A 26,578-nucleotide genomic window follows, 5' to 3' on the forward strand; every position below is an offset into this window, starting at 1 on the left:
TCATTATCGGTGCCATAGTTCTTGTGATATTTGTTACTATTAATATTACTGACATCATGGTTATTATACTATGTAGATACGTTATTAGGGCACCAACTTCCAGCAAAGTTTAAGGAAGTTGTTATTAAAGTTGTATTCTCGCCAAAAATCTGCATGATTTATCCGCTTCATGCTTTACCGACAGTCTGATTAAGCTTTTCCTTGCTGTGGTTATTCCGCAGGTTGGGGGCCATGACTAGAGTCCCAATTTTTATTAAAGAGGGGTTCATGTTTGCACTCATCACAGTTATCACCTGTCTAGTCGGTGGGCTACACTACTTCTTTTAAGGGGTCATATCAGCATAGACATTTATGGCATATGAAAAAGATGCAAGCCCCACTTCTGAGACCTCCATATTGGAGGACCCGCATTAGTCAGACGTTCATGGCATATTCTGTGGAATAAAAGGGCATGCTTCTTTAAAGGGGTTGTCTGTTCTCAAGCTACAAGTCTGCAGTCTGTGTGACTGCAGACCTGTGAATCCTCACAACAGTGGGTGCGCACGACTGCAAGTATGCGATTCTCTTACTTCTGGCCACATTCTGACTAGATTGTTTCCGGCCTCCTCGATACACTTGTATTGAGTAATGAAGATCCCATCTAGTCGCCATGTGACCGCAGGATTCACAAGTCATATAGAGTGACTGCAGACTAGTAGCTTAAGATCAGACAACCGCTTTAAGGCTGGAGCTTTAAAAGGGTTACCCAGGGCTAAACGATTGATCAGATCAGTGGTGGTCGGACTCCCAGCACCCCCAACAATCATCCGATATCTGCTCCAAATATATGCAATGTACGGAGCTGAACACCACAGCGCCATCCATGTGTTAGTGGCCTCTCGTGGTAATGCAGTTCATCTTCCATTTAAGTTAGCCCGACTAATCTCATATGAACCTATATTGACCTATATTGTCAATATTTTAGTCCTGGACAACCCCCTTTAAGGCGTGGTGACTTATGGATGTCACATAAGTGGAGGCATTTTCAAAACATTTTGCATGACACTAGCAATAATTTCAACATGGTAAGCTCCCTGCGATTTAGGGAAACAGTCAGTAATGTGACGTGCCCTCAGCTAGTGGGACCTTCCAAGAGAGCGCTCCATATACACGATAACTGTGACCCTCGTCGATGTGATTTCATTGGAGAGAGAGGAGAAAGTTGTTGTCGCGGCCTTTCTGTCCAGAGAACAAAAAGCTTGGGTGAATTCAAACATCTGTCTGGAGCCCCACCATTGGCAAATCCCACCATTAGTGGTGGATTCGGCACACTGATATACTTGAAGGCTTAGAATCCACTTTATAATTTGGACATAGATGTAGGCAGTAAAAGTTACATTTTATCAGGGTGAACAGTCATTACATTTCCATTACCCCACCTCCAGCAGTAGATAGACCTGACATCATATGGGAAGTCAATCACGTGACATCACGACGAGCAGCCCCAAATAATCAGCTCGGATCTGCTTTACTTGTATATCATATTCAAATACTTTAAAAAAAATCCCCTTTGCATATTTTCCAGACCGTCACTTTTTATCTTCTGTGACTACAGCAACGTACTACAGTACTAAAGATCAGGGATTAATTACTGGGAACATTTATGGCTACCGAGAGTGCAAGGTTCAATAGGAAAACTCTCTGCAAATATTAAATCCTGTTTATGTCTTACTAGACGCAGCAGAGTTTCACAAGGGTGGACTGTGGTCCGTGAGGACGGTGCACGGAGGACCGCACTGTAAAGAATGCCAACCAAACAGAAGACCCTGCTGTTCTCCGCTGGCTTCGTGTCAAGTATCGGGTCTTTCGCCGTCATCTGCACTTGTCTGGCCACTCCAGGATGGGTCTCCGGTCAGATCCAATTCACCGGTACAAATTATTCCGGAATTGCGGATATAAACCTCGGATTGTTCCAAACCAGTCATGCTAAGACTATCACTCAAGGAGCGGCGTTCGACACCCAAAAGACCCGACATGAAGGTAACACTTGACTTTTTCACCCTTTAACGCTCAAGAGGTCCCATTCGTCATATTGCACTGCCATTTATATATGAGAGAAGGGTCGGATTCTAGGGACGACATAGTGGATGTGCCATGGCGCCTTCACCACTATGAAGTCCTAGAAGAAGACCTCTCCACCGTTCCTGATGGGCACTCACTGACACTATCTAATGTGGAGGAGATCGCATGTGTAATATATCCATGCTTTCACGGGCTTGGATGTCTCCAAAAGTTCCATAGACTATGCTGTACAAATGACCTATGTAGCTACAATAGAGGATGAGCTGGGGGCTAATTTTAAGGGCTAGGTTGCTGGACACCAACAATTTTTTCACACAGGAGCCTCTGCTAACCTTATTCCGCTCCTGTATGGAAACATTGAAAAATTACAATAGTCTTTTTTTTTAATACATAATTTTATTTTTTGGAGGTCGTAATTCATATGGCTAGACACACTTTCCCAAAGTTCTGCAACTTTATCCAACTTTTCAGCTTAAAACTGCACAAATGTTTTTTTTTGCTCAAGTTTGGCAGCGGGTTGCAGTGTATTCAATATCTCTACAGCACTGGTGCATCTTGTAGTTGGCCCATGACCTACCTAGTAAAATCTTTTTTACAGGGGTTGCCCAGATCTATATATTTTTCTTTAACTATGGGCCTAAAAACTAACAGGCAGGTAGTTGCAACTACCTGCCTGTTTTACCCGGTGGCAGGTCAGAGCGGCAACTGACCGCTACTGCCGTCAATTCAGCTGCTCCATCGTACCAGAGCAGGACTTCTTCTTCCGGGCTGCTCTGTTGATGGGGCATGACTGCTGACGTCATGCTGATAGACAGCTTTCCATAGATAGGCAACGTGGAGCTAGCTGTCAATCAGCATTACGTTGGCATTCACACCCCGTCAACAGAGGTAGACGTAGAGCTAAGGGTGGGACCTTGACACTATACAAACTCAGGTGTCAAAACCCCCCAGGGGGCATGACTTGATGCTACTAAAGGTACCGTCACATTAAGCGATGCTGCAGCGATATAGGCAACGATGCCGATCGCTGCAGCGTCGCTGTTTTGTCGCTGTGTGGTCGCTGGAGAGCTGTTACACAGACAGCTCTCCAGCGACCAACGATGCTGAAGTCGGGTTACTAACAAACAAACACTACATACTTACATTCCGCTGTCTGTCCCCCGGCCTCAGCTTCCCTGCACTGTCTCAGCGCCGGCCGGCCGTAAAGCAGAGCGGTGACGTCACCGCTGTGCTTTACGTCCGGCCGGCGCTCACAGTCAGTGCGGGAAGCTGACGGCGAGGGGACAGACACCAGAATGTGAGTATGTACTGTTTGTTTGTTTTTTACATTTACAATGGTAACCAGGGTAAACATCGGGTTACTAAGCGCGGCCCTGCGCTTATTAACCCGATGTTTACCCTGGTTACCAGTGAAGACATCGCTGAATCGGCGTCACACATGCCGATTCAGCGATGTCTGCGGGAGATCCAGCGACAAAATAAAGTTCTGGACTTTCTGCTCCGACCAACGATGTCACAGCAGGATCCTGATCGCTGCTGCGTGTCAAACACAACGATATCGCTATCCAGGACGCTGAAACGTCACGGATCGCTAGCGATATCGTTGTTAAGTCGCTCAGTGTGAAGGTACCTTAAGCCTCCATGCAAAATATGTGACAGCGCCCCCTACACCTATTATGTGCCATTTACACTACACTACTATTTGAGCCCTCGTATTTGGTCATGCCTTCATTCATCCAACAGCTTGTCTTCCGACTCCGCCATACACATGGAGACTGAAGAGAGAGCTGATGCCAGACACCTCTAAAAAATTCCAAAACGAACAGGTATGGAAATTCCAAGTGTCGATCTTTACCTCCCTTGACAGTCCGGAGTCTGGAGACCCACAAATACATCAGATTGTTATCTGAACTCCCCAATTCCAGTGCCTTTATCGACTTTGCATGGAGGGCCTTTAGGACTCAAGCACAGGAGCAACTACTGTAATTTTGCCTCTTATGAACCTGTTCAAAACCAAATTGTGGTTTCAGTATTTTGGGGGTGGAGGCTTTACCTATATCTCCTCCTCATTTTATTGAATGCTATGTTTTTTTCTCTATACTGTTACTCACAGGTGGAATTAAATATAATTTTTGTTATAGTATTAGTATACATTTTGAAGACTTTCCATAGATGAGGTTTTTGCATTACTGAAAGAATACATTTTAGGTGAAAAAAATGTAGGTCTAAATTTGACCCATAAGCTTCTGTGATTTCCTAATAGATACAATTGTCTGTCACATAATAATGAATAATAAGTAATGAAAACTTATAAAATGAGGATGTTATAGGTACTGCGAAATGTCCAAGTCCCACGCACCATTGATAAATTCTGTGCTTGCTTGGTAAGGCCTGCTGGACCCCAAAACAGTGGACTATCCATGAATCCTGAGGCACCAGAGGATAAAACGTAAAATTTAGATCTTTATTCCATAATATTAAAAAAATAACAATAATAAGAAGTCAAGGCAATTTTTCAGCCATATCTGGCCTTTCTCAAGCCGTATTTTGATATGGCCTAAACTTGCCTTGTCTAACTATTGTTGTGATTTTTTTAATATCTACTATATAATTGTCTAAGGGTCACTTCCGTCTTTCTGTCTGTCTGTCTTTCTGTCTGTAACGGAAATCCCAAGTCGCTGATTGGTCTCGCCAGCTGCCTGTCCTGGCTGCCGCGACCAATCAGCGATGGGCACAGTCAGGCCGAGAATCGGGCCACCATCTAGTATATATATATAGCTCTGGCAAAAACTAAGAAACCACTGCAAAATTGTCAGTTTGTCTGATTTTTCTCTTTATAGGTATGTTTTTGAGTAAAATGTAAATTGTTCTTTTAGTCTATAAACTTCTGACATGTCTCCGAAGTTCCAAGCAATAAATTTTGTATTTATTTTCTGAAAATGAGAAATGGTCAAAATAGCAAAAAAAATGCATTGCTTGCAAACCTAAAATAATTTAAAAAAACAAGTTCATAATCATTTAGAAACAACAGTACTAATGTTTTAATTCAGGAAGAGTATAGAAATCAATATTTTGTGGAATAACCGTGATTTTTAATCACAGCTTCCATGCGTCTTGGCATGTTTTCCACCAGTCTTTCACACTGCTTTTGGGTGACCTCATGCCCCTCCTGGTACACAAATTTAAGCAGTTCTTCTTTGTTTGCTGTCTTGTGACTATCCATCTTCCTCTTGATTACATTCCAAAGGCTTTCAATGGGGTTCAGGTCTGGAGATTGGGCTGCCCATGACAGGGATTTGATGTTGTGGTCCTTCATCCACACCTTGATTGACCTACTGTAGCTGTGCGGCATGGCGCATTGTCCTGCTGGAACAACCAGTCCTCAGAGTTAGGGAACATTGCCTGAGCAGAAGGAATCAACTATTTTTCCAGGATAACCTTGTATGTGGTTTGATTCATACGTCCTTCACGAAGAACAACCTGCCCAATTCCAACCTTGCTGAAGCATCTCCAGATCCTCCACCAAATCTCACAGTGGGTGCAGGACACTGTGGCTTTTACGCCTCTCCAAGTCTCCGTCTAACCATTAGACAACCAGGTGTTGGGCAAAGCTGAAAATTAGAGAAGATTACCTTACTCCAGTCCTCTATAGTCCAATCCTTATGGTCTTTGGAAAACTTCAGCCTGGCTCTCCTTTGCTTCTCATTGATGAAAGGCTTTTTTCTAGCTTTACATGACTTGAGTCCTGCCTCTAGGAGCCTGTTACAAACTGTTCTTGCCATGTACTTCACCCCAGCTGCCAATTGCCATTCCTTTTGTAGGTCACTTGATGTCATCCTGCGGTTGCTGAGTGACATTCGAATAAGATGACGGTCATCTCGGTCAGTGGAGAGTCGTTTTCGCCCTTTGCCGGTCTGTAGCTTTGTTGTCCCCAATGTCTGCTGCTTGACCTTGTTGTAATGTACTGCCATCCTAGAAATTTTAAGGATGGAGGCAACATGACACTCACTGTGTCCCTCTGCTAGTAAAGCCAGAATTGAGCCCTTCTTTTTCTCACTCAAGACTTTTCAACTCCTTTGGCATGTTTAAAAGTTATTTTTTCATTCCTATTACTTTTGGGATATTAGTAGCACTTGTTTTGCAAGAGGATTGTGAACACCACAGCAGGTTTTTTATACTTTCCTTTGTTAAATAAGATTTGGTTCAGGTGATCACCTAATCAGGAGCACATTAAGTCGAATGAGGTGTACTCTGGTGGGAATTCAACTGACACTGGAATGGAATGGATGTCAGACATGTAGAAATGGTGATTTTTATTAAACTGTGCAGTGGTCTCTTAATTTTTGCCAGAGCTGGAGAAATGTGCTCGTCTCCTCCGGCTTGATAACACGCTATGTGCAGATATGGCAGCACGGTCACCATGACAGATCCATGTTGACTTTGATGGCGATTTCTTTTAAGAAATAACTTTTTGAATTGTTTTCTTGCCTAATGATAATTACATTTTGTCAGACTTATTCACTGAACTTAAACTTTAGTTTTTCAGGTATTGAAAGAAACAAGCAGTATTAAAATCATCCACATCTTAGTCATATTATTACTGGTTATTGGCCTTATTTCATCATTCCTTGGCTCGATGACTACATGCCTGAACAGCGTCAGCAATCCTTATCTGACATTCCTGGGACCTCTTGGAGTTTATGTTTGGACTGGAATTAATGGTAAGTAGGTAGGATCGTAATGAATCAATATTTTATTATTGTCTTAATAAATATACTTTTAAATTTGCATTGGATATTTTTACACTCGTCAGTAACTGTTACACCTGGCACATTCATATTGTATCTCCAACACTTTTTTTTTTAAATCTTCAGTTATTTCCTCAGTTCTTTTTTTAAACTATGGAAACCATCAGCAAGTTGGAAACCATCATCAAGTTGGATAGCTGTTACTGAAAAATTTTACCATGGATTTGTTTTTCTGCAAAATATGCCTTGTATAACTCGGTTTAGCACCTGAGCATCCAAATATCTCATAAATACATTTCTTTAATATACCATAACATTATGATTAGTGGGGTGGAATGGCCACAGGGTCGAGGAAATAGAGGCATGGACGGCAGCTGTTCTAAGGGTACGTGGGTTACCAAGCAGTAGACCCCCATTGATCAGGACGTTATTGCCTATTCTAACAATATATGATTACTTCTAAAATGATGAAAAATCCTTTTCAACCCCTGAGCCCAAATAAACAACTATTAGAATTAAATTATCATTACAGATTCATTAACAGTAGCTTACTGATGGTTTCTAGGTAGCAAAAAAAAAATATTTTTTTTAGATGGTAAGCAAACTAAAAAAAATTAAGACTTTTAAATATATGTTATAAAGATTATATATTTTATGTTATTATTATTGGTGGTAGGGATCTAATCACTAGATCACGTGATTTGAGCTCTGCTATACAGATAAAAATTGTGAAGGAGTCTTTATTTTGAGGACCGTTGGGGGTCCTGGCAACCAGACCCCACAGATGAGATATTGGTTGCTTCTCCTAGCAATATTCAATCACTTCTATTGGCTGAAAAACCCTTACTACCCTGTCATGATCCCAATGGCAGGGGATCACAAAAAGGACAAGCACAGATACAAACAAGCTCTAGGGCGATGGAACCTGAGCTGACCGCGACCCTGAACCTAACACACAAATAAAAGTAGCCGGGGAACGTGCCTACGATGATCCTAGACGTCTCGCTCCAGCCGAAGATCTAACTTCCCCCATCAGAAGAAACACAGACCTCTCTTGCCTCCAGAGAAATACCCCACAGCAAATAGCAGCCCCCCACATATAATGACGGTGAAATGAGAGGAAAGCACATACGTAGTATGAAAACAGTTTCAGCAAAATGAGGCCCGCTAAAGCTAGATAGCAGAGGATACAAAAGTGAACTGCGCGGTCAGCGAAAAACCCTTCAAAAACCCATCCTGAAATTACTTGAACTCATGTGCCAACTCATGGTACATGAAAAGCAATTTCAGCCCACTAGAGCAACCAGCAGCAGAGAATCACATATCTGCAGGCTGGACTAAAAACCAAATTAAGCAAAACACAAAACAGGAAAATCCAAACTTAGCTTGTCCAGAAGGTTCTAGGAGCAGGGAGCAGAGGTAACAAGACACACTGGATACATTGATAACCGGCGAGGAAATGCCAGCAAAGCCAGGTTAAATAGGAAACTCCCATATGCTGATGGAACAGGTGGAACCCAGAAACCCAGGAAAGACAAGTCACCCAGTACCATCAGTAACCACCAGAGGGAGCCCAAAAACAGAACTCACAACACTACCCCAAAGCCCATGTAGATAATGAATATACTGACATAAAAAAAATTAGCTCCATTAACAGTACCTTACTGATGTTTTCCAGGTAGCAAAAATAATATTTTAATATTTTTAGCATTGCACAGAACACAAACAAAGTAGGAAATAATGACGGTTGTTAAAAATATATTACATAGATGATGTATTTTATATTTATTGACTTAGTAGAGACTTGTAGCCCATTTACAGATGAACAACCCAATATCAGATCCATCAACAGTAGTTTACTGATGGTTTCCAGATATCAAAAATATTTTCAATATCGCACAAAATATGAAAAAAAACAAAAAAACAAAAGGAGTTGGAGATATACAACGTATCACATAGATGATATTTTATGTTTTCTTTGTAGTCACTTCTGTTTATTCATGATGCATGACGTGTGGTTTGGAGCAAATAACGACCTGTTGACTCAGTATAAAGATATTGGAACAGAGTCTATTTAAAGATCCTTATCAACTCAGTAGCTGAGGATGCTCGGCTGACCGCAGACAAGTTTTCTTAAAGGGGATTATACTTTCCTTGGTATTTGTCCATAAAAAATGAAAAATCCTCCTCCTCCCATCCTCCAAGACATTCAGCTAAAGGTCAATGCAGAATTTTCGTATATAGCTTAATGTCAGCTCAACCCATGTTAGCTTTATTAGCGATGCTCCTGATTTGCAACGCATGATGTATTACAGCACAGCGCTGGTCATCCCATAACTTCATCCCAATGGCATTGTTTGTGGGATCTGAGGCAAGGTGAACCCTAAGGGTGCTTCCACATTGCGTTCTGTGTCCTCGCCGAGGACAGTACGTCCGAAATCCACCCAAAACAGGGTCTGGACCCATGCGCCGATGGGGCCATAGCTGTAATGGTGACAGCAGAGCGGCGTGCACTCTGTCGTGCATCATCTTCTGGAATGTATGCCTACAGGAGGCGGACACTCAGACTTAGTAGACTGCATCTGAGTGTTCTCCTCCTATAGGCGTACACTCCCAAAAAAGTGCACAGCAGAGCTAACGTTCACTCTGACGTCACAGTCCGTTTTGCGGGGGATGTACCAACGGGGACACAGAGCGCGATGTGAAAGCAGGCGAGGGCCACACCACCGTTTCCTCTCCATCTGACAAAACACAGTGCAATTAAGCTGATCAGACTCTGATCAGAGTTTGATCAGAGTGAGATCCAATTTTCTCAGAGGTGGAGAGAGCAAAAAAAAAAGTTTCTCCACTTTCTCTATGTAGTCAGTCATCCGAGTGCAGTCTGATTTTTTTCACCGACCCAAAGACTTGGATGGGCAAGAACGATCCAATTCTTGGAGATAAATCATGCATGATTTATTTCCTCCTTGGATCACCCAGTTTGAGGAAAAATCGGACATGTGCAAAGCCCCATAGAATAACATGGGTTTGAGAGTGATCTGTCAAGACCCCAGATAGGTCTCATGCACATGACCAGAAGTTGGACTTACGGAAATCCCTAACTGAATGTAGAGGATGGATGTCAGTCATTGACAGATCCAACTTTTTGTTTCCCTTTTCAAAAATGAAAATACTTGTAGGTCATTGTCACACGACATCTTTTAGATGCGATTGGAAACGTTGAGTTTTCATAGCAAAGACGCTTCAGGAAAACTCCGGCAGTTTTTTTCTCGAAGCGTCTTCTTCGCTGTCTTTTTTGAGAAAACTTTTTGGATAATTTAAATAATAAATAGTGGCTGTTTCCAACTGGAAGTTGCCCAAAGAGTGAACAGGTTACTTCTTTTAGCCTGATGCAGTGAAAAGAAGTGATAAAAGACGGAACATGGGCACAGCAATGCCGCTCTGACACTACTGTGCATTTTTTTTATTTTTTGTAGAGTCTTTTTAGCACTTTTTCAGGCGGATTCATCTTAAAAAGACGTCAATGGCACATACCTATATACTTTAATTAAAAGTTAAAGGTTAGTTACTCTTTTTAAGGGGATGTCTGGGACTTTAACATTGATGGCATATTTTTAGAGTAGCTCATCAATGTTTGATCGGTGGGGGAACGAAACCCAACACCTCCACCAATCAGCTGTTCTTGTTGTCGGTGGTGGCCGGAACTGCCCTGTTATGGAGCTGCACAAGCACATCTCCATCGACTTTATAATGGCCGCGGCCAGGTACTGCACATCCACCAGGAATTCAAATCAATAGGGGGTGGATGTGCAGTACCCAGCACTGTGGATATTGAGGATTAATTTAATTGTCCTGATTCCAAAGAAATGGCACAGCACGTGAGAAGTCTTAGAGACGAGAGTGGGAGGTTCGGATTACTGAGGATGTTAGTCTTGAGTCATTAGCAGAACGTAGGGCATGGGTAGGGTGATAGACTGAGATGAGGGAGGAGATGTAGGGTGGTGCTGAATCGTGGAGCGCTTTGTGAGCGAGAGTGATAAGTGTATATTGGACTCTGTATTGGATGGGTAACCAGTGCAACGACTGGCACATGGTAGAGGCATCAGTGTAATGGTTGATGAGGAATATGATCCTGGCTTCTGCATTCAGGATGGGTTGGAGAGGGGAATTTAGTAAGAGGGAGACCGATTAGTTGAGAGTTGCAATAGTCCAGACGAGACTATAAGAGCTACAGTAAGAAAAGATTGAATTCTAGAAATATTTTTGAGGTGTAGGTAACATGAACGAGCGAGTGATCCGATGTAAGGGGGGAAGGAAAAATCTGAATCAAATATGACCCCAAGACAGTGGGCATGTTGCTGGGGAGTAAGGGTAGAACCACACACGGAAATGGCAGTATTGTGGGTAGGTAGGTTAGTGGAGGGAGGAAACACAAGGAGTTCAGTTTTTAACAAATTCAGTTTTAGATTGAGGGAGGACATTATTTAGTTGGAATTATACACAGAGGACATCTCTGGCACTTGTTGGTTAATTCTTGCTATTAATGGACTGATTTATTCTTCCAGGGATCCTCATCCTTCTCGCCATGATCTTGTTTGCAATAAATATAGAAGCCAACAAACTACCAAAGGAAATTGCAGTCATTCTGGATCAGACCACTGATGTTTTTGGATCTACCCAGAACACATATGGATATTCATTCTGGCTCCTGTTACTCAGCGTATTCCTCAATTGTGGCACAATCGTAATTATTTCCTATTACCAACATATGAGAAACAGCCAACAAGTAGAAAAAGAAAGACCCATGGAGACAGCGAGCCGAGATGTTATCCTGTTCTGAAGGAAAGGCCCAGACTCCTCACAGAGGAAGTGACTTATTATTTAATTGGCTTTATTATGTGACTTAGTAGACATTCGGAATAAAGCAGCAGGGATTTCTGGGGACGATCGGGCTTTGCTGATCGTTTAATAATCTAATATAACATAATTATTGGACATTTTAGATGTACATTTTGTTAGGTTAGGAGATGTTTCTGAACAGTAGGGACCAATTTATATTAAACAATTATTCTCTTTGTTAATGGCAGGAGTTGTATCCTCCCGCGCAGCAGGCGCTGACATTATTTGTAGGAACGGTGTAACGGATCCCACCGGGGTTGCCGAGACGAGCCGGAGAGCAGTCATTTGGTTATAATATATGAAGCGTTTGTTACTGAATCTGAAGTTTTATTAAATTTTATATTTGGAAGATATTTTCTTTATCTTTGATTTCTCAATTACAAAAGCCTGGTCAGTGGAGATGAGCAAATCGATCTGTAACAAATAAAATTAATTACAGATTTCCTGAAAATTTACAACTCCAATGGCCTTCACAAAGCTCATGGCCCAAGGTCCTCACGTAACTCATACCCCAAGGACAAGGACCTCACATAGCTCATGACCCAAGGTCCTCACGTAACTCATGACCCAAGGACAAGGACCTCACATAGCTCATGACCCAAGGTCCTCACATAACCCATGGCCCAAGGACAAGGACCTCACATAGCTCATGACCCAAGGTCCTCACATAACTCATGGCCCAAGGTCCTCACATAACTCATGACCCCAGGACCTTGCCCATTGTTTATTATACTTTGGGGTCTGGAGAGAAATCTTTTCATGGTATTTGTGGCACTTTTGTTCACACCGATTTTAATAGTATAATTAGATGGGCAAGAATGAAGATGCTACTGTTACTCATAATATAAGTTAAAGTAGGGCTATACTGGGCTCTGCCATAAAAGAGAGGCCGACATGACAGGGTTAGAGACAGGAACAGAGTGAAAAAAGGTTTTTTTAAAGTATTGGAAGGGTTAAAATATAAGGGGAGGTGATTGGGATCTGTGGGGAGGAGAGAATAAGGGGTGTTTTTAAAGGGCTGTACATGAGGAGAAGGCAGCTATTTTAGGTATCCCTGAAGAAAGAAGAAATTTCCCACCTACCCTGCCTCTTCTTTTATATGGGGTACTTTTACAACAGGAGTCGAGTATGTGGTGGAGGGGCTATTGTCGGGAAAGACAGGCTGTTTACCAGGTGCCTCTGAGCTGGAAATAAAATGGCAAGAGGTAAAAGTCACCCTTGAGCAGTTGTGGTTATATGTGGTTGTTATAATAAAAGGCTGCTGTGGCCAATTTAATCCACCCTGGTGTTCGGCCTGTTTATTTCGGGAAAGGAAAAAGGGGAGCAGAGTAGGACAGGGGTGACATAACGTATGACTCGCCAATACCCCTTGTCATGTAAGCAGGTTACTTGGATGTAAGAGTGCAGACGATGAAAAGACAGCGGTACTTATCCAACACTATTTATTTGACTAACACAGACAGAAAATCTATCTATAAGTACATATATAGTACAGACCAAAAGTTTGGACACACTTTCTCATTTAAAGATTTTTCTGTATTTTCAGGAATATGAAAATTGTAGATTCACACTGAAGGCATCAGAACTATGAATTACCACATGTGGAATTACAGTGGGGCAAAAAAGTATTTAGTCAGTCAGCAATAGTGCAAGTTCCACCACTTAAAAAGATGAGAGGCGTCTGTAATTTACATCATAGGTAAACCTCAACTATGGGAGACAAACTGAGAAAAAAAAATCCAGAAAATCACATTGTCTGTTTTTTTAACATTTTATTTGCATATTATGGTGGAAAATAAGTATTTGGTCAGAAACAAACAATCAAGATTTCTGGCTCTCACAGACCTGTAACTTCATCTTTAAGAGTCTCCTCTTTCCTCCACTCATTACCTGTAGTAATGGCACCTGTTTAAACTTGTTATCAGTATAAAAAGACACCTGTGCACACCCTCAAACAGTCTGACTCCAAACTCCACTATGGTGAAGACCAAAGAGCTGTCAAAGGACACCAGAAACAAAATTGTAGCCCTGCACCAGGCTGGGAAGACTGAATCTGCAATAGCCAACCAGCTTGGAGTGAAGAAATCAACGGTGGGAGCAATAATTAGAAAATGGAAGACATACAAGACCACTGATAATCTCCCTCGATCTGGGGCTCCACGCAAAATCCCACCCCGTGGGGTCAGAATGATCACAAGAACGGTGAGCAAAAATCCCAGAACCACGCGGGGAGACCTAGTGAATGAACTGCAGAGAGCTGGGACCAATGTAACAAGGCCTACCATAAGTAACACACTACACCACCATGGACTCAGATCCTGCAGTGCCAGATGTGTCCCACTGCTTAAGCCAGTACATGTCCGGGCCCGTCTGAAGTTTGCTAGAGAGCATTTGGATGATCCAGAGGAGTTTTGGGAGAATGTCCTATGGTCTGATGAAACCAAACTGGAACTGTTTGGTAGAAACACAACTTGTCGTGTTTGGAGGAAAAAGAATACTGAGTTGCATCCATCAAACACCATACCTACTGTAAAGCATGGTGGTGGAAACATCATGCTTTGGGGCTGTTTCTCTGCAAAGGGGCCAGGACGACTGATCCGGGTACATGAAAGAATGAATGGGGCCATGTATCGTGAGATTTTGAGTGCAAACCTCCTTCCATCAGCAAGGGCATTGAAGATGAAACGTGGATGGGTCTTTCAACATGACAATGATCCAAAGCACACCGCCAGGGCAACGGAGTGGCTTCGTAAGAAGCATTTCAAGGTCCTGGAGTGGCCTAGCCAGTCTCCAGATCTCAACCCTATAGAAAACCTTTGGAGGGAGTTGAAAGTCCGTGTTGCCAAGCGAAAAGCCAAAAACATCACTGCTCTAGAGGAGATCTGCATGGAGGAATGGGCCAACATACCAACAACAGTGTGTGGCAACCTTGTGAAGACTTACAGAAAACGTTTGACCTCTGTCATTGCCAACAAAGGATATATTACAAAGTATTGAGATGAAATTTTGTTTCTGACCAAATACTTATTTTCCACCATAATATGCAAATAAAATGTTAAAAAAACAGACAATGTGATTTTCTGGATTTTTTTTTCTCAGTTTGTCTCCCATAGTTGAGGTCTACCTATGATGTAAATTACAGACGCCTCTCATCTTTTTAAGTGGTGGAACTTGCACTATTGCTGACTGACTAAATACTTTTTTGCCCCACTGTATATACTTAACAAAAAAAAGTGTGAAACAACTGAAAATATGTCTTATATTCTAGCTTCTTCAAAGTAGCCACCTTTTGCTTTGATGACTGCTTTGCACACTCTTATATTCAAATTGCCTCTTCTGAGAAAAAGAGGACTTAAACTCTATAGCGCCACCTGTTGAAAGTAGCGATTCTACAAGTCACAATCAACCCTTCAACGAGTCGTGCAATATGACTTAGGATAAAAGCCAAATCAGTATCTCAATTCGCAGACTCTGTGTTTCGGGCTCTTGGCATTCTCTTGATGAGCTTCAAGAGGTAGTCACCGGGAATGGTCTTTCAACAAACTTGAATGAGTTCCCAGAGATGCTTAGCACTTGTTGGCGCTTTTGCCTTCACTCTGTGGTCCAGCTCACCCCAAACCATCTCGATTGGGTTCAGGTCTGGTGACTGTGGAGGCCAGGTCATCTGGTGTAGCCCCCATCACTCTCCTTCTTGGTCAAATAGCCCTTACACAGCCTGGAGGTGTGTTTGGGGTCATTGTCCTGTTGAAAAATAAATGATGGTCCAACTAAACGCAAACCGGATGGAATAGCATGCCGCTGCAAGATGCTGTGGTAGCCATGCTGGTTCAGTATGCCTTCAATCTAATCTACTATATAAAGCTGAATGTGTGTGTGTGTGTATATGTGTGTGTGTATGTCCGGGATTGGCATCTGCACCGTCGCAGCCACAGCCACAAAATTTTGCACAGTCACATGTCTGGACCCCGAGAGCGTCATAGGCTATATTGTGAGGCGAAATTTTAACCCCGTGCGTTCCAATTCACCAAACAATTTTGCCCCTATCTACATAATGGGTAAAAAGTTAAATGAAAAGTGTTGGAGGCGTCGCAGCTACAGCAACAAAATTTTGCACAGTCACACGTCTGGACCCTGAGAGCGTCATAGGCTATGTTGTGAGGTGAAATTTTAACCCCGCGCTTTCCAATTCACCAAACAATTTTGCCCCTATCTACATAATGGGAAAAGTGAAAGGAAAAGTGTAGGAGGCAAATTGACAGCTGCCAGATGTGAACAAGGGGGACTTAAAGAATGAGAGCGATGGCGCAAAAGAGTATATACCATACAGTTGCTAAGGTGGGGCCCCGACATGAGATACTCACCACACATGGGGATATGAACACACACACAAAATGCGCCACACACTACCACGTGCTTGAACACATATACCACCCTCAGCACACATTTCACCACACATACACCAACCTCGCCACATAAAAGTCAAAACACTAAAGTCGCCGCTCAAAACTCGCCACGCGCAAAACTCGCCACATGCAAAAACTAGGCTCACGCAAAACTCGCCACAAGTGCAAAACTCACCTCATGGAAAACTCGCCACACGCAAAACTTGCACATGCGGAAAAATTGCCACATGCACAAAAGTTGCAACACATGCAAAAGTTGCCTCACACAAAACTTGCACATACTCAAAACGCACCACACATAAAACTCGCCACGCGCAAAACTCGCCATGCGCAAAACTTGCTGCACACAACTTGCTACACTAACCTGTTACATGCAACTCGACACACAAAAAGTTGCTACACGCATGTTGCCACACAAAACTCATCTCACAAAAGTCGCTACATGCATGTCGCCACACACAACTCAACACACACAACTTGACAAACGAAACTCGCCCTAAAACACACACAAGTCTGGTATTAGCCTTCAAATATAAAAATCTGATTAAAAAGCAGACAAACTACAAGAGCAACAAATGTACCATATAGGAAATACAGCAGCTGTCAGTCACATGACCTGTCTATTATGTGTATGTGTGAGCTAATATATACTGCCAGGGGGGAGGGCTTCCTGTTGGCTGGGGATTTATTAGGCTGCCAATTTATCTTACAAATACTGAGGTAAAAATACTGAGCAAATAACGTGTTAACGAGGTTTAATACAGGAGATCACACAGGTATATACTATATACAGGGGAGATGACACACAGATATATACTATATACAGGAGAGATAGCACACAGGTATATACTATATAGAGGAGGAGATGACATACAGGTACATACTATATACAGGAGGAGATGACACACAGGTATATACTATATACAGGAGCAGATTACCTACAGGTATATACTATATACAGGAGGAGATGACATACAGGTATATGCTATATATAGAAGATGACATATAGGTATATACTATATACAGGAGGAGATGACACACAGATATATACTATATACAGGGGAGATGACACACAGGTATATACTATATACAGGAGGAGATGACATACAGGTATATACTATATATAGAAGTAGATGACATACAGGTATATATATATATAGGAGGAGATGACATACAGGTATATACTATATATAGGAGGAGATGACATACAGGTATATACTATATATAGGAGGAGATGACATACAGGTATATACTATATACAGGGGAGATGACACACAGCAGGTATATACTATATACAGGGGAGATGACATACAGGTATATACTATATACAGGAGATGACATACAGGTGTATACTATATATAAGGGAGATGACAAACATGTATATACTGAGGTGAAAATGAGAGGTGTGAGGTGAAAATGAAAAGGTGTGAGTGCAAAATGAGAGGAGTGAGGGAAAATAGTGTAGTGATTGGAAAATGACAGATGTGAGGTCGAAATGACAAGTGTTGGGGGGAATGAGAGGAGTGAGGGAGAAAATGAGAGGTGTGAGGGAGAAAATGAGAGATGTGAGGGGGAAAATGAGAGGTGTGATGGGAAAATAAGAGAAGTGATGTGCTATAACTAACCACAGATATTTACTATGCCCAGGCAACGCAGGGCTCTTCAGCTAGTCTAATACAGTATATAAAGCTGAATGTGTGTGTATGTCCGGGATTGGCATCTGCACCGTCGCAGCTACAGCCACAAAATTTTGCACAGTCACACGTCTGCACCCCGAGAGCGTCATAGGCTATGTTGTGAGGCGAAATTTTAACCCCGCGCGTTCCAATTCACCAAACAATTTTGCCCCTATCTACATAATGGGGAAAAAGAGAAAGGAAAAGTGTTGGAGGCAAATTGACAGCTTCCAGATGTGAACAAGGGGGACTTAAAGAGTGAGAGCGATGGCGCCAAAGAGTATATACCGTACAGTTGCTAAGGTGGGGCCCCAACAAGGGATACTCACCACACACGGGGATATGAACACACACACAAAACGCGCCACACACTACACTACTACGTGCTTGAACACATATTACCCTCAGCACACATTTCACCACACATACACCAACCTCGCCACATAAAATTCGAAATACAAAAGTCGCCACTCAAAACTCGCCATGCGCAAAACTCGCCACATGCAAAACTAGGCTCACGCAAAACTCGCACACGTGCAAAACTCACCTCATGGAAAACTCGCCACACGCAAAACTTGCACATGCGGAAAAATTGCCACATGCACAAAAGTTGCAACACATGCAAAAGTTGCCTCACACAAAACTTGCACATACTCAAAACGCACCACACATAAAACTCACCACGCGCAAAACTCGCCATGCGCAAAACTTGTTGCACACAACTTGCTACACTAACCCGTCACATGCAACTCGACACACAAAAAGTTGCTACACGCATGTCGCCACACAAAACTCATCTCACAAAAGTCGCTACATGCATGTCGCCACACGCAACTCAACACACACAACTTGACACTTGAAACTCGCCCTAAAACACACACAAGTCTGGTATTATCCTTCAAAAATACAAATCTGATTAATAAGCAGACAAACTACAAGAACAAAAAATGTACCACATAGGAAATACAGCAGCTGTCAGTCACATGACCTGTCTATTATGTGTATGTGTGAGCTAATATATACTGCCAGGGGGAGGGCTTCCTGTTGGCTGGGGATTTATCAGGCTGCCAATTTAGTTTACAAATACTGTGGTAAAAAATACTGAGCAAATAACGTGTGAACGAAGTCTAATACAGGAGGAGATGACACACAGATATATACTATATAGAGGAGGAGATGACACACAGATATATACTATATACAGGAGGAGATGACATACAGGTATATACTATATACAGGAGGAGATGACATACAGGTATATACTATAAACAGGAGGAGATGACTTACAGGTATATACTATATACAGGAGGAGATGACTTACAGGTACAGTGGGGCAAAAAAGTATTTAGTCAGTCAGCAATAGTGCAAGTTCCACCACTTAAAAAGATGAGAGGCGTCTGTAATTTACATCATAGGTAGACCTCAACTATGGGAGACAAACTGAGAAAAAAAAATCCAGAAAATCACATTGTCTGTTTTTTTAACAATTTATTTGCATATTATGGTGGAAAATAAGTATTTGGTCAGAAACAAAATTTCATCTCAATACTTTGTAATATATCCTCTGTTGGCAATGACAGGGGTCAAACGTTTTCTGTAAGTCTTCACAAGGTTGCCACACACTGTTGTTGGTATGTTGGCCCATTCCTCCATGCAGATCTCCTCTAGAGCAGTGATGTTTTTGGCTTTTCGCTTGGCAACACGGACTTTCAACTCCCTCCTAAGGTTTTCTATAGGGTTGAGATCTGGAGACTGGCTAGGCCACTCCAGGACCTTGAAATGCTTCTTACGAAGCCACTCCTTCGTTGCCCTGGCGGTGTGCTTTGGATCATTGTCATGTTGAAAGACCCAGCCACGTTTCATCTTCAATGCCCTTGCTGATGGAAGGAGGTTTGCACTCAAAATCTCACGATACATGGCCCCATTCATTCTTTCATGTACCCGGATCAGTCGTCCTGGCCCCTTTGCAGAGAAACAGCCCCAAAGCATGATGTTTCCACCACCATGCTTTACAGTAGGTATGGTGTTTGATGGATGCAACTCAGTATTCTTTTTCCTCCAAACACGACAAGTTGTGTTTCTACCAAACAGTTCCAGTTTGGTTTCATCAGACCATAGGACATTCTCCCAAAACTCCTCTGGATCATCCAAATGCTCTCTAGCAAACTTCAGACGGGCCCGGACTTGTACTGGCTTAAGCAGTGGGACACGTCTGGCACTGCAGGATCTGAGTCCATGGTGGCGTAGTGTGTTACTTATGGTAGGCCTTGTTACATTGGTCCCAGCTCTCTGCAGTTCACTCACTAGGTCCCCCCGCGTGGTTCTGGGATTTTTGCTCACCGTTCTTGTGATCATTCTGACCCCACGGGGTGGGATTTTGCGTGGAGCCCCAGATCGAGGGAGATTATCAGTGGTCTTGTATGTCTTCCATTTTCTAATTATTGCTCCCACTGTTGATTTCTTCACTCCAAACTGGTTGGCAATTGCAGATTCAGTCTTCCCAGCCTGGTGCAGGGCTACAATTTTGTTTCTGGTGTCCTTTGACAGCTCTTTGGTCTTCACCATAGTGGAGTTTGGAGTCAGACTGTTTGAGGGTGTGCACAGGTGTCTTTTTATACTGATAACAAGTTTAAACAGGTGCCATTACTACAGGTAATGAGTGGAGGAAAGAGGAGACTCTTAAAGAAGAAGTTACAGGTCTGTGAGAGCCAGAAATCTTGATTGTTTGTTTCTGACCAAATACTTATTTTCCACCATAATATGCAAATAAATTGTTAAAAAAACAGACAATGTGATTTTCTGGATTTTTTTTTCTCAGTTTGTCTCCCATAGTTGAGGTCTACCTATGATGTAAATTACAGACGCCTCTCATCTTTTTAAGTGGTGGAACTTGCACTATTGCTGACTGACTAAATACTTTTTTGCCCCACTGTATATACTATATACAGGAGGAGATGACTTACAGGTATATACTATATACAGGAGATGACATACAGGTGTATACTATATATAAGGGAGATGACAAACATGTATATACTGAGGTGAAAATGAGAGGTGTGAGGTGAACATGAAAAGGTGTGAGTGCAAAATGAGAGGAGTAAGGGTAAATAGTGGAGTGGTCAGAAAATGACAGATGTAAAAATACTGAGCAAATAATGTGTGAACGAGGTCTAATACAGGAGGAGATGACACACAGGTATATACTATATACAGGGGAGATGACACACAGATATATACTATATACAAGAGAGATGACACACAGGTATATACTATATAGAGGAGGAGATGACATACAGATATATACTATATACAGTGGAGATGACACACAGGTATATACTATATACAGGAGCAGATGACACACAGGTATATACTATATACAGGGGGAGATGACATACAGGTACATACTATATACAGGAGGAGATGACACAGAGGTATATACTATATACAGGAGGAGATGACATACAGGTATATACTATATACAGGAGGAGATAACATACAGGTACATACTATATACAGGAGGAGATGACATACAGGTATATACTATATACAGGAGGAGATGACACACAGGTATATACTATATACAGGAGATGACATACAGGTGCATACTATATATAAGGGAGATGACAAACATGTATATACTGAGGGGAAAATGAGAGGTGTGAGGTGAAAATGAGAGGTGTGAGGTGAACATGAAAAGGTGTGAGTGCAAAATGAGAGGAGTGAGGGTAAATAGTGGAGTGGTCAGAAAATGACAGATGTGAGGTCGAAATGACAAGTGTTAAGGGGGAATGAGAGGAGTGAGGGGGGAATGAGAGGAGTGAGGGGGAAAATAAGAGGAGTGAGGGGGAAAATGAGAGGTGTGAGGGAGAAAATGAGAGAAGTGAGGTGCTAAATGAGAGGGGTGATGGGAAAATAAGAGAAGTGAGGTGCTATAACTAACCACAGACAGGGCCGGCTCCAGGTTTCTGAGGGCCCCAGGCGAAAGAGTCTCAGTGGGCCCCCCCCCCTTTAACACATACCACGATTCATGATGCCCAGATACAGCAGAGAAATAGGTATAGTCCAATGCCATAATTCACTTCTTACATGAGTGATAGCTATTGTAAATTCTGCAGTGTATATATACAGGACAGGAGGAGTGGTACTGTGCGGTGTATATATAGAGGGGAGTGGTACTGTGCGGTGTATATATAGAGGGGAGTGGTACTGTGCAGTGTATATATACAGGGGAGAGGTACTGTGCAGTGTATATATACAGGGGAGAGGTACTGTGCAGTGTATATATACAGGGGAGAGATACTGTGCGGAGTATATATAGAGGGGAGTGGTACTGTGCGGTGTATATATACAGGGGAGAGGTACTGTGCGGTGTATATATACAGGGGAGAGGTACTGTGCAGTATATATATACAGGGGAGAGGTACTGTGCGGTGTATATATACAGGGGAGAGGTACTGTGCAGTATATATATACAGGGGAGAGGTACTGTGCGGTGTATATATACAGGGGAGAGGTACTGTGCAGTGTATATAGACAGGGGAGAGGTACTGTGCAGTGTATATATACAGGGGAGAGGTACTGTGCGGAGTATATATAGAGGGGAGTGGTACTGTGCGGTGTATATATACAGGGGAGAGGTACTGTGCGGTGTATATATACAGGGGAGAGGTACTGTGCAGTATATATATACAGGGGAGAGGTACTGTGCGGTGTATATATACAGGGGAGAGGTACTGTGCAGTGTATATAGACAGGGGAGAGGTACTGTGCAGTGTATATATACAGGGGAGAGGTACTGTGCGGTGTATATATACAGGAGGAGGGGTACTGTGCAGTGTATATATACAGGGGAGAGGTACTGTGCAGTGTATATATACAGGGGAGAGGTACTGTGCAGTGTATATATACAGGACAGGAGGAGCGGTACTGTGCAGTGTATATATACAGGGGAGAGGTACTGTGCGGTGTATATATACAGGGGAGAGGTACTGTGCAGTGTATATATACAGGGGAGAGGTACTGTGCAGTGTATATATACAGGACAGGAGGAGCGGTACTGTGCAGTGTATATATACAGGGGAGAGGTACTGTGCGGTGTATATATACAGGGGAGAGGTACTGTGCAGTGTATATATACAGGGGAGAGGTACTGTGCGGTGTATATACTTCAACAGCCGCCCAGCCCAGGCCCCCAGCACCTGTCCTGTATATATATTATATACACTGTATCTATACAGGCTGTGCTGGGGGCCTGGGCTGGGCGGCTGCTGTAGTATATATATATACTGTATATATGTCAGCTGCAGCCGCCCAGCCCATGGCCGCCCCCCCAGGTCACCCAGACTGTCAGAATATACAGCGATATAGCATGGCACTCACTCAGGTGCCCATAGCAGCTCCTCCAGTCCGGAATCTGCCTGTGCCTGATTAGTTCAGCACTGCACACAGCCAGGAGAGCAGAGCAGGAGAACTCTCCGCCCACAATGTCACGCTGGCTGTGTCCTTAACCCCTATGTGCCTGGCCCTGCACTGACTGAGAAGATGCTTGTGCCAGGCAGGGCAAATTGAAAGGGTAGAAAGGGTTAAAGCGGCCAGATGGATGTATGGCTGCATGAGTGGGCCCCCCTGTCTTGTCAGGGCCCCGGCACTTGCCCGGGTGCGCCGGGTGCTGACGCCGGCCCTGACCACAGATATTAACTATGCCCAGGCAATGCCAGGCTCTTCAGCTAGTTTTGAATAAATCCCCAAAAGTGTCACCAGCATAGCACCCCCACACCATCACAACTCCTCCTCCATGCTTCACAGTGGGAACCAGGTGGTTGGAACTAAAGATCTCAAATTTGGACTCATCAGACCAAAGCACAGATTTCCATTGGTCTAATGTCCATTCTTTATGTTCTTTAGCCCAAACAAGTCTCTTCTGCTTGTTGCCTGTCCTTAGCAGTGGTTTCCTACCAGCTATTTTACCATGAAGGCCTGCTGCACAAAGTCTCCTCTTAACAGTTGTTGTCGAGATGTGTCTGCTGCTAGAACTCTGTGTGGCATTGACCTGATCTCTAATCTGAGCTGCTGTTAACCTGCGATTTCTGAGGCTGGTGACTCGGATAAACTTATCCTCAGAAGCAGGGGTGACTCTTGGTCTTCCTTCCCTGGGGCGGTCCTCATGTGAGCCAGTTTCTTTGTAAGCACTTGATGGTTTTTGCCACTGATTTTGGGGACACTTTCAAAGTTTTCCCAATTTTTCAGACTGACTGACCTTCATTTCTTAAAGTAATGATGGCCATTCGTTTTTCTTTACTTAACTGCTTTTTTCTTTCCATAATACAAATTCTAACAGTCTATTCAGTAGGACGATCAGCTGTGTATCCACCAGACTTCTGCTGAACACAACTGATGGTCCCAACACCATTTATAAGGCAAGAAATCCCACTTATTAAACCTGACAGGGCACACCTGTGAAGTGAAAACCATTCCCGGTGACTACTTCTTAAAGCTCATCAAGAGAATGCCAAGAGTGTGCAAAGCAGTCATCAAAACCAAAGGTGGCTTCTTTGAAGAACCTAGAATGTAAGACATATTTTCAGTTGTTTCACACTTTTTTGTTAAGTATATAATTCCACATGTGTTAATTCATATTTTTGATGCCTTCTGTGTGAATTTACAATTTTCATAGTCATGAAAATACAGAAAAATCTTTAAATGAGAAGGTGTGTCCAAACTTTTGGTCTGTACTGTATATATATATATATAGACAAATAAGCACTATGTTATGGGTAACAGTAGCAAGGTCAATACAGTATGTTATGACACTATCAGAACCATACCTCCCAACCGTCCCGGATCCAGCGGGACTGTCCTGATTTTGACAGTCAGCCCCGCGATCCCGGGCGGGACATTAATTGTCCCGCACTGGTTGGGAGGTATGTGAATCACCCGGTCGGTCAGCTGAGAGCTCCCTGCACCCGGCCAGCACAGCAGCACATAATGGCTGCTCTGTGCACAGGACCTGTGATGAGGTCACAGGATGGGAGGAGTCAGGGGTCACATGATCGGATTCGGGAGGAGGACCTCCGTGTACAGGACTTTGCTGGTTGCCATGGCGCCGGAGGAGGGTAAGGCAGCGTATGTGTGAGGTCAGGAGGTGTTTACAGGGTGGATGTAGCAGAGCCGTGTGTGTACGAGGTGTATGGAGCTGAGCCGTGTGTGTAAGGGGTGTACGGAGCCGTGTGCATGAGGTGTACGGAGCGCAGCCGAGTGTGTACGAGGTGTACGGAGCCGTGTGAATGAGGTGTACGGAGCGCAGCCGCGTGTGCATGAGGTGTACGGAGCGCAGCCGCGTGTGTACGAGGTGTACGGAGCCGTGTGTATGAGGTGTACGGAGCGCAGCCGCGTGTGTACGAGGTGTACGGAGCCGTGTGCATGAGGTGTACGGAGCGCAGCCGCGTGTGTACGAGGTGTACGGAGCCGTGTGCATGAGGTGTACGGAGCGCAGCCGAGTGTGTACGAGGTGTACGGAGCCATGTGCATGAGGTGTATGGAGCGCAGCCGCGTGTGCATGAGGTGTACGGAGCGCAGCCGCGTGTGTACGAGGTGTACGGAGCCGTGTGTATGAGGTGTACGGAGCGCAGCCGAGTGTGTACGAGGTGTACGGAGCCATGTGCATGAGGTGTATGGAGCGCAGCCGCGTGTGCATGAGGTGTACGGAGCGCAGCCGCGTGTGTACGAGGTGTACGGAGCCGTGTGTATGAGGTGTACGGAGCGCAGCCGCGTGTGTACGAGGTGTACGGAGCACAGCCGCGTGTGTACGAGGTGTACGGAGCGGAGTCGTGTAAGAGGTGTTTGGATGAGAGCAGAGTGTGAAAGGTGTATGGAGTGGAGCCACGTGTGTACGAGGTGTACAGAGCAGAGCCACGTGTGTACGAGGTGTGCAGAGCAGAGCCATGTGTGTGCAAGGTATACGGAGCGGAGCAGTGTGTGCAATGTGTATAGAGCGGAGCCGTGTGTGTACGAGGTGTACGGAGTAGTGCCGTGTGTGTACGAGATGTATGGAGAGGAGCCGTATGTGTATGAGGTGTACGCAGTGGAGCCGTGTGTATGCAAGGTATATGGAGCGGAGTAGCTTCTGCAATGTGTATGGAGCGGAGCGGTGTGTGTATGAGGTGTACGTAGTGCCGTGTGTACGAGATGTATGGAGCGGAGCCGTGTGTGTATGAGGTGTATGGAGCGGAGCTGAATGTGTACGAGGTGAACGGAACGGAGCCGTGTGTGTTTGAGATGTATGGAGTGGAGCCGTGTGTATGGAGAGGAGCCGTGTATGCAAAGTGTACGGAGCACAGCCGCGTGTGTAGGAGTAGCTATGTGTGGCCATTATACGGTACGAAGTATCATGTGCGGCCAATATACAGTATGGAGCATCATGTGTGGCCATTATACAGTATGGAGCATCATGTGCGGCCAGTATACAGTATGGAGCATCATGTGCGGCTGTTATACAGTATTGAGCATCATGTGGGGTCATTATACAGTATGGAGCATCATGTGCGGCCAATATACAGTATGGAGCATCATGTGTGGCCATTATACAGTATTGAGCATCATGTGGGGCCATTATACAGTATGGAGCATCATGTGTGGCCATTATACAGTATGGAGCATCATGTGAGGCCATTATACAGTATGGAGCATCATGTGCGGTCATTATACAGTATGGAGCATCATGTGTGGCCGTTATACAGTATGGAGCATCATGTGTGGCCATTATACAGTATGGAGCATCATGTGTGGCTATTAT

General features: G+C 43.7%; 1 protein-coding gene across 1 annotated transcript; it reads left to right on the forward strand.

The window, feature by feature from the left end:
• Positions 1–1,700: 1,700 nt before the first annotated feature.
• On the forward strand, positions 1,701–12,989 carry CLRN3 (clarin 3). Its single transcript, XM_069753947.1, has 3 exons — positions 1,701–2,019; positions 6,600–6,782; positions 11,375–12,989. Exons 1-3 carry the CDS (start codon positions 1,785–1,787, stop codon positions 11,647–11,649), a joined length of 693 nt encoding a protein of 230 aa, XP_069610048.1. The 5' UTR covers positions 1,701–1,784; the 3' UTR covers positions 11,650–12,989.
• The last annotated feature ends 13,589 nt before the right edge of the window (positions 12,990–26,578 follow it).

The sequence above is a fragment of the Ranitomeya imitator genome, chromosome 2 (assembly GCF_032444005.1).
Source record: "Ranitomeya imitator isolate aRanImi1 chromosome 2, aRanImi1.pri, whole genome shotgun sequence".
Classification (NCBI taxonomy): Eukaryota; Metazoa; Chordata; class Amphibia; order Anura; family Dendrobatidae; genus Ranitomeya; species Ranitomeya imitator.

Excerpts from the sequence above, each read along its gene's own strand:
- CLRN3 (XM_069753947.1), top strand. The coding sequence starts at position 1,785 with ATGCCAACCAAACAGAAGACCCTGCTGTTCTCCGCTGGCTTCGTGTCA. Across the intron at positions 2,020-6,599 it reads CCAAAAGACCCGACATGAAG|TTTTTCAGGTATTGAAAGAA; the intron begins GTAACACTTGAC and ends CTTAAACTTTAG. Across the intron at positions 6,783-11,374 it reads TGTTTGGACTGGAATTAATG|GGATCCTCATCCTTCTCGCC; the intron begins GTAAGTAGGTAG and ends TTATTCTTCCAG.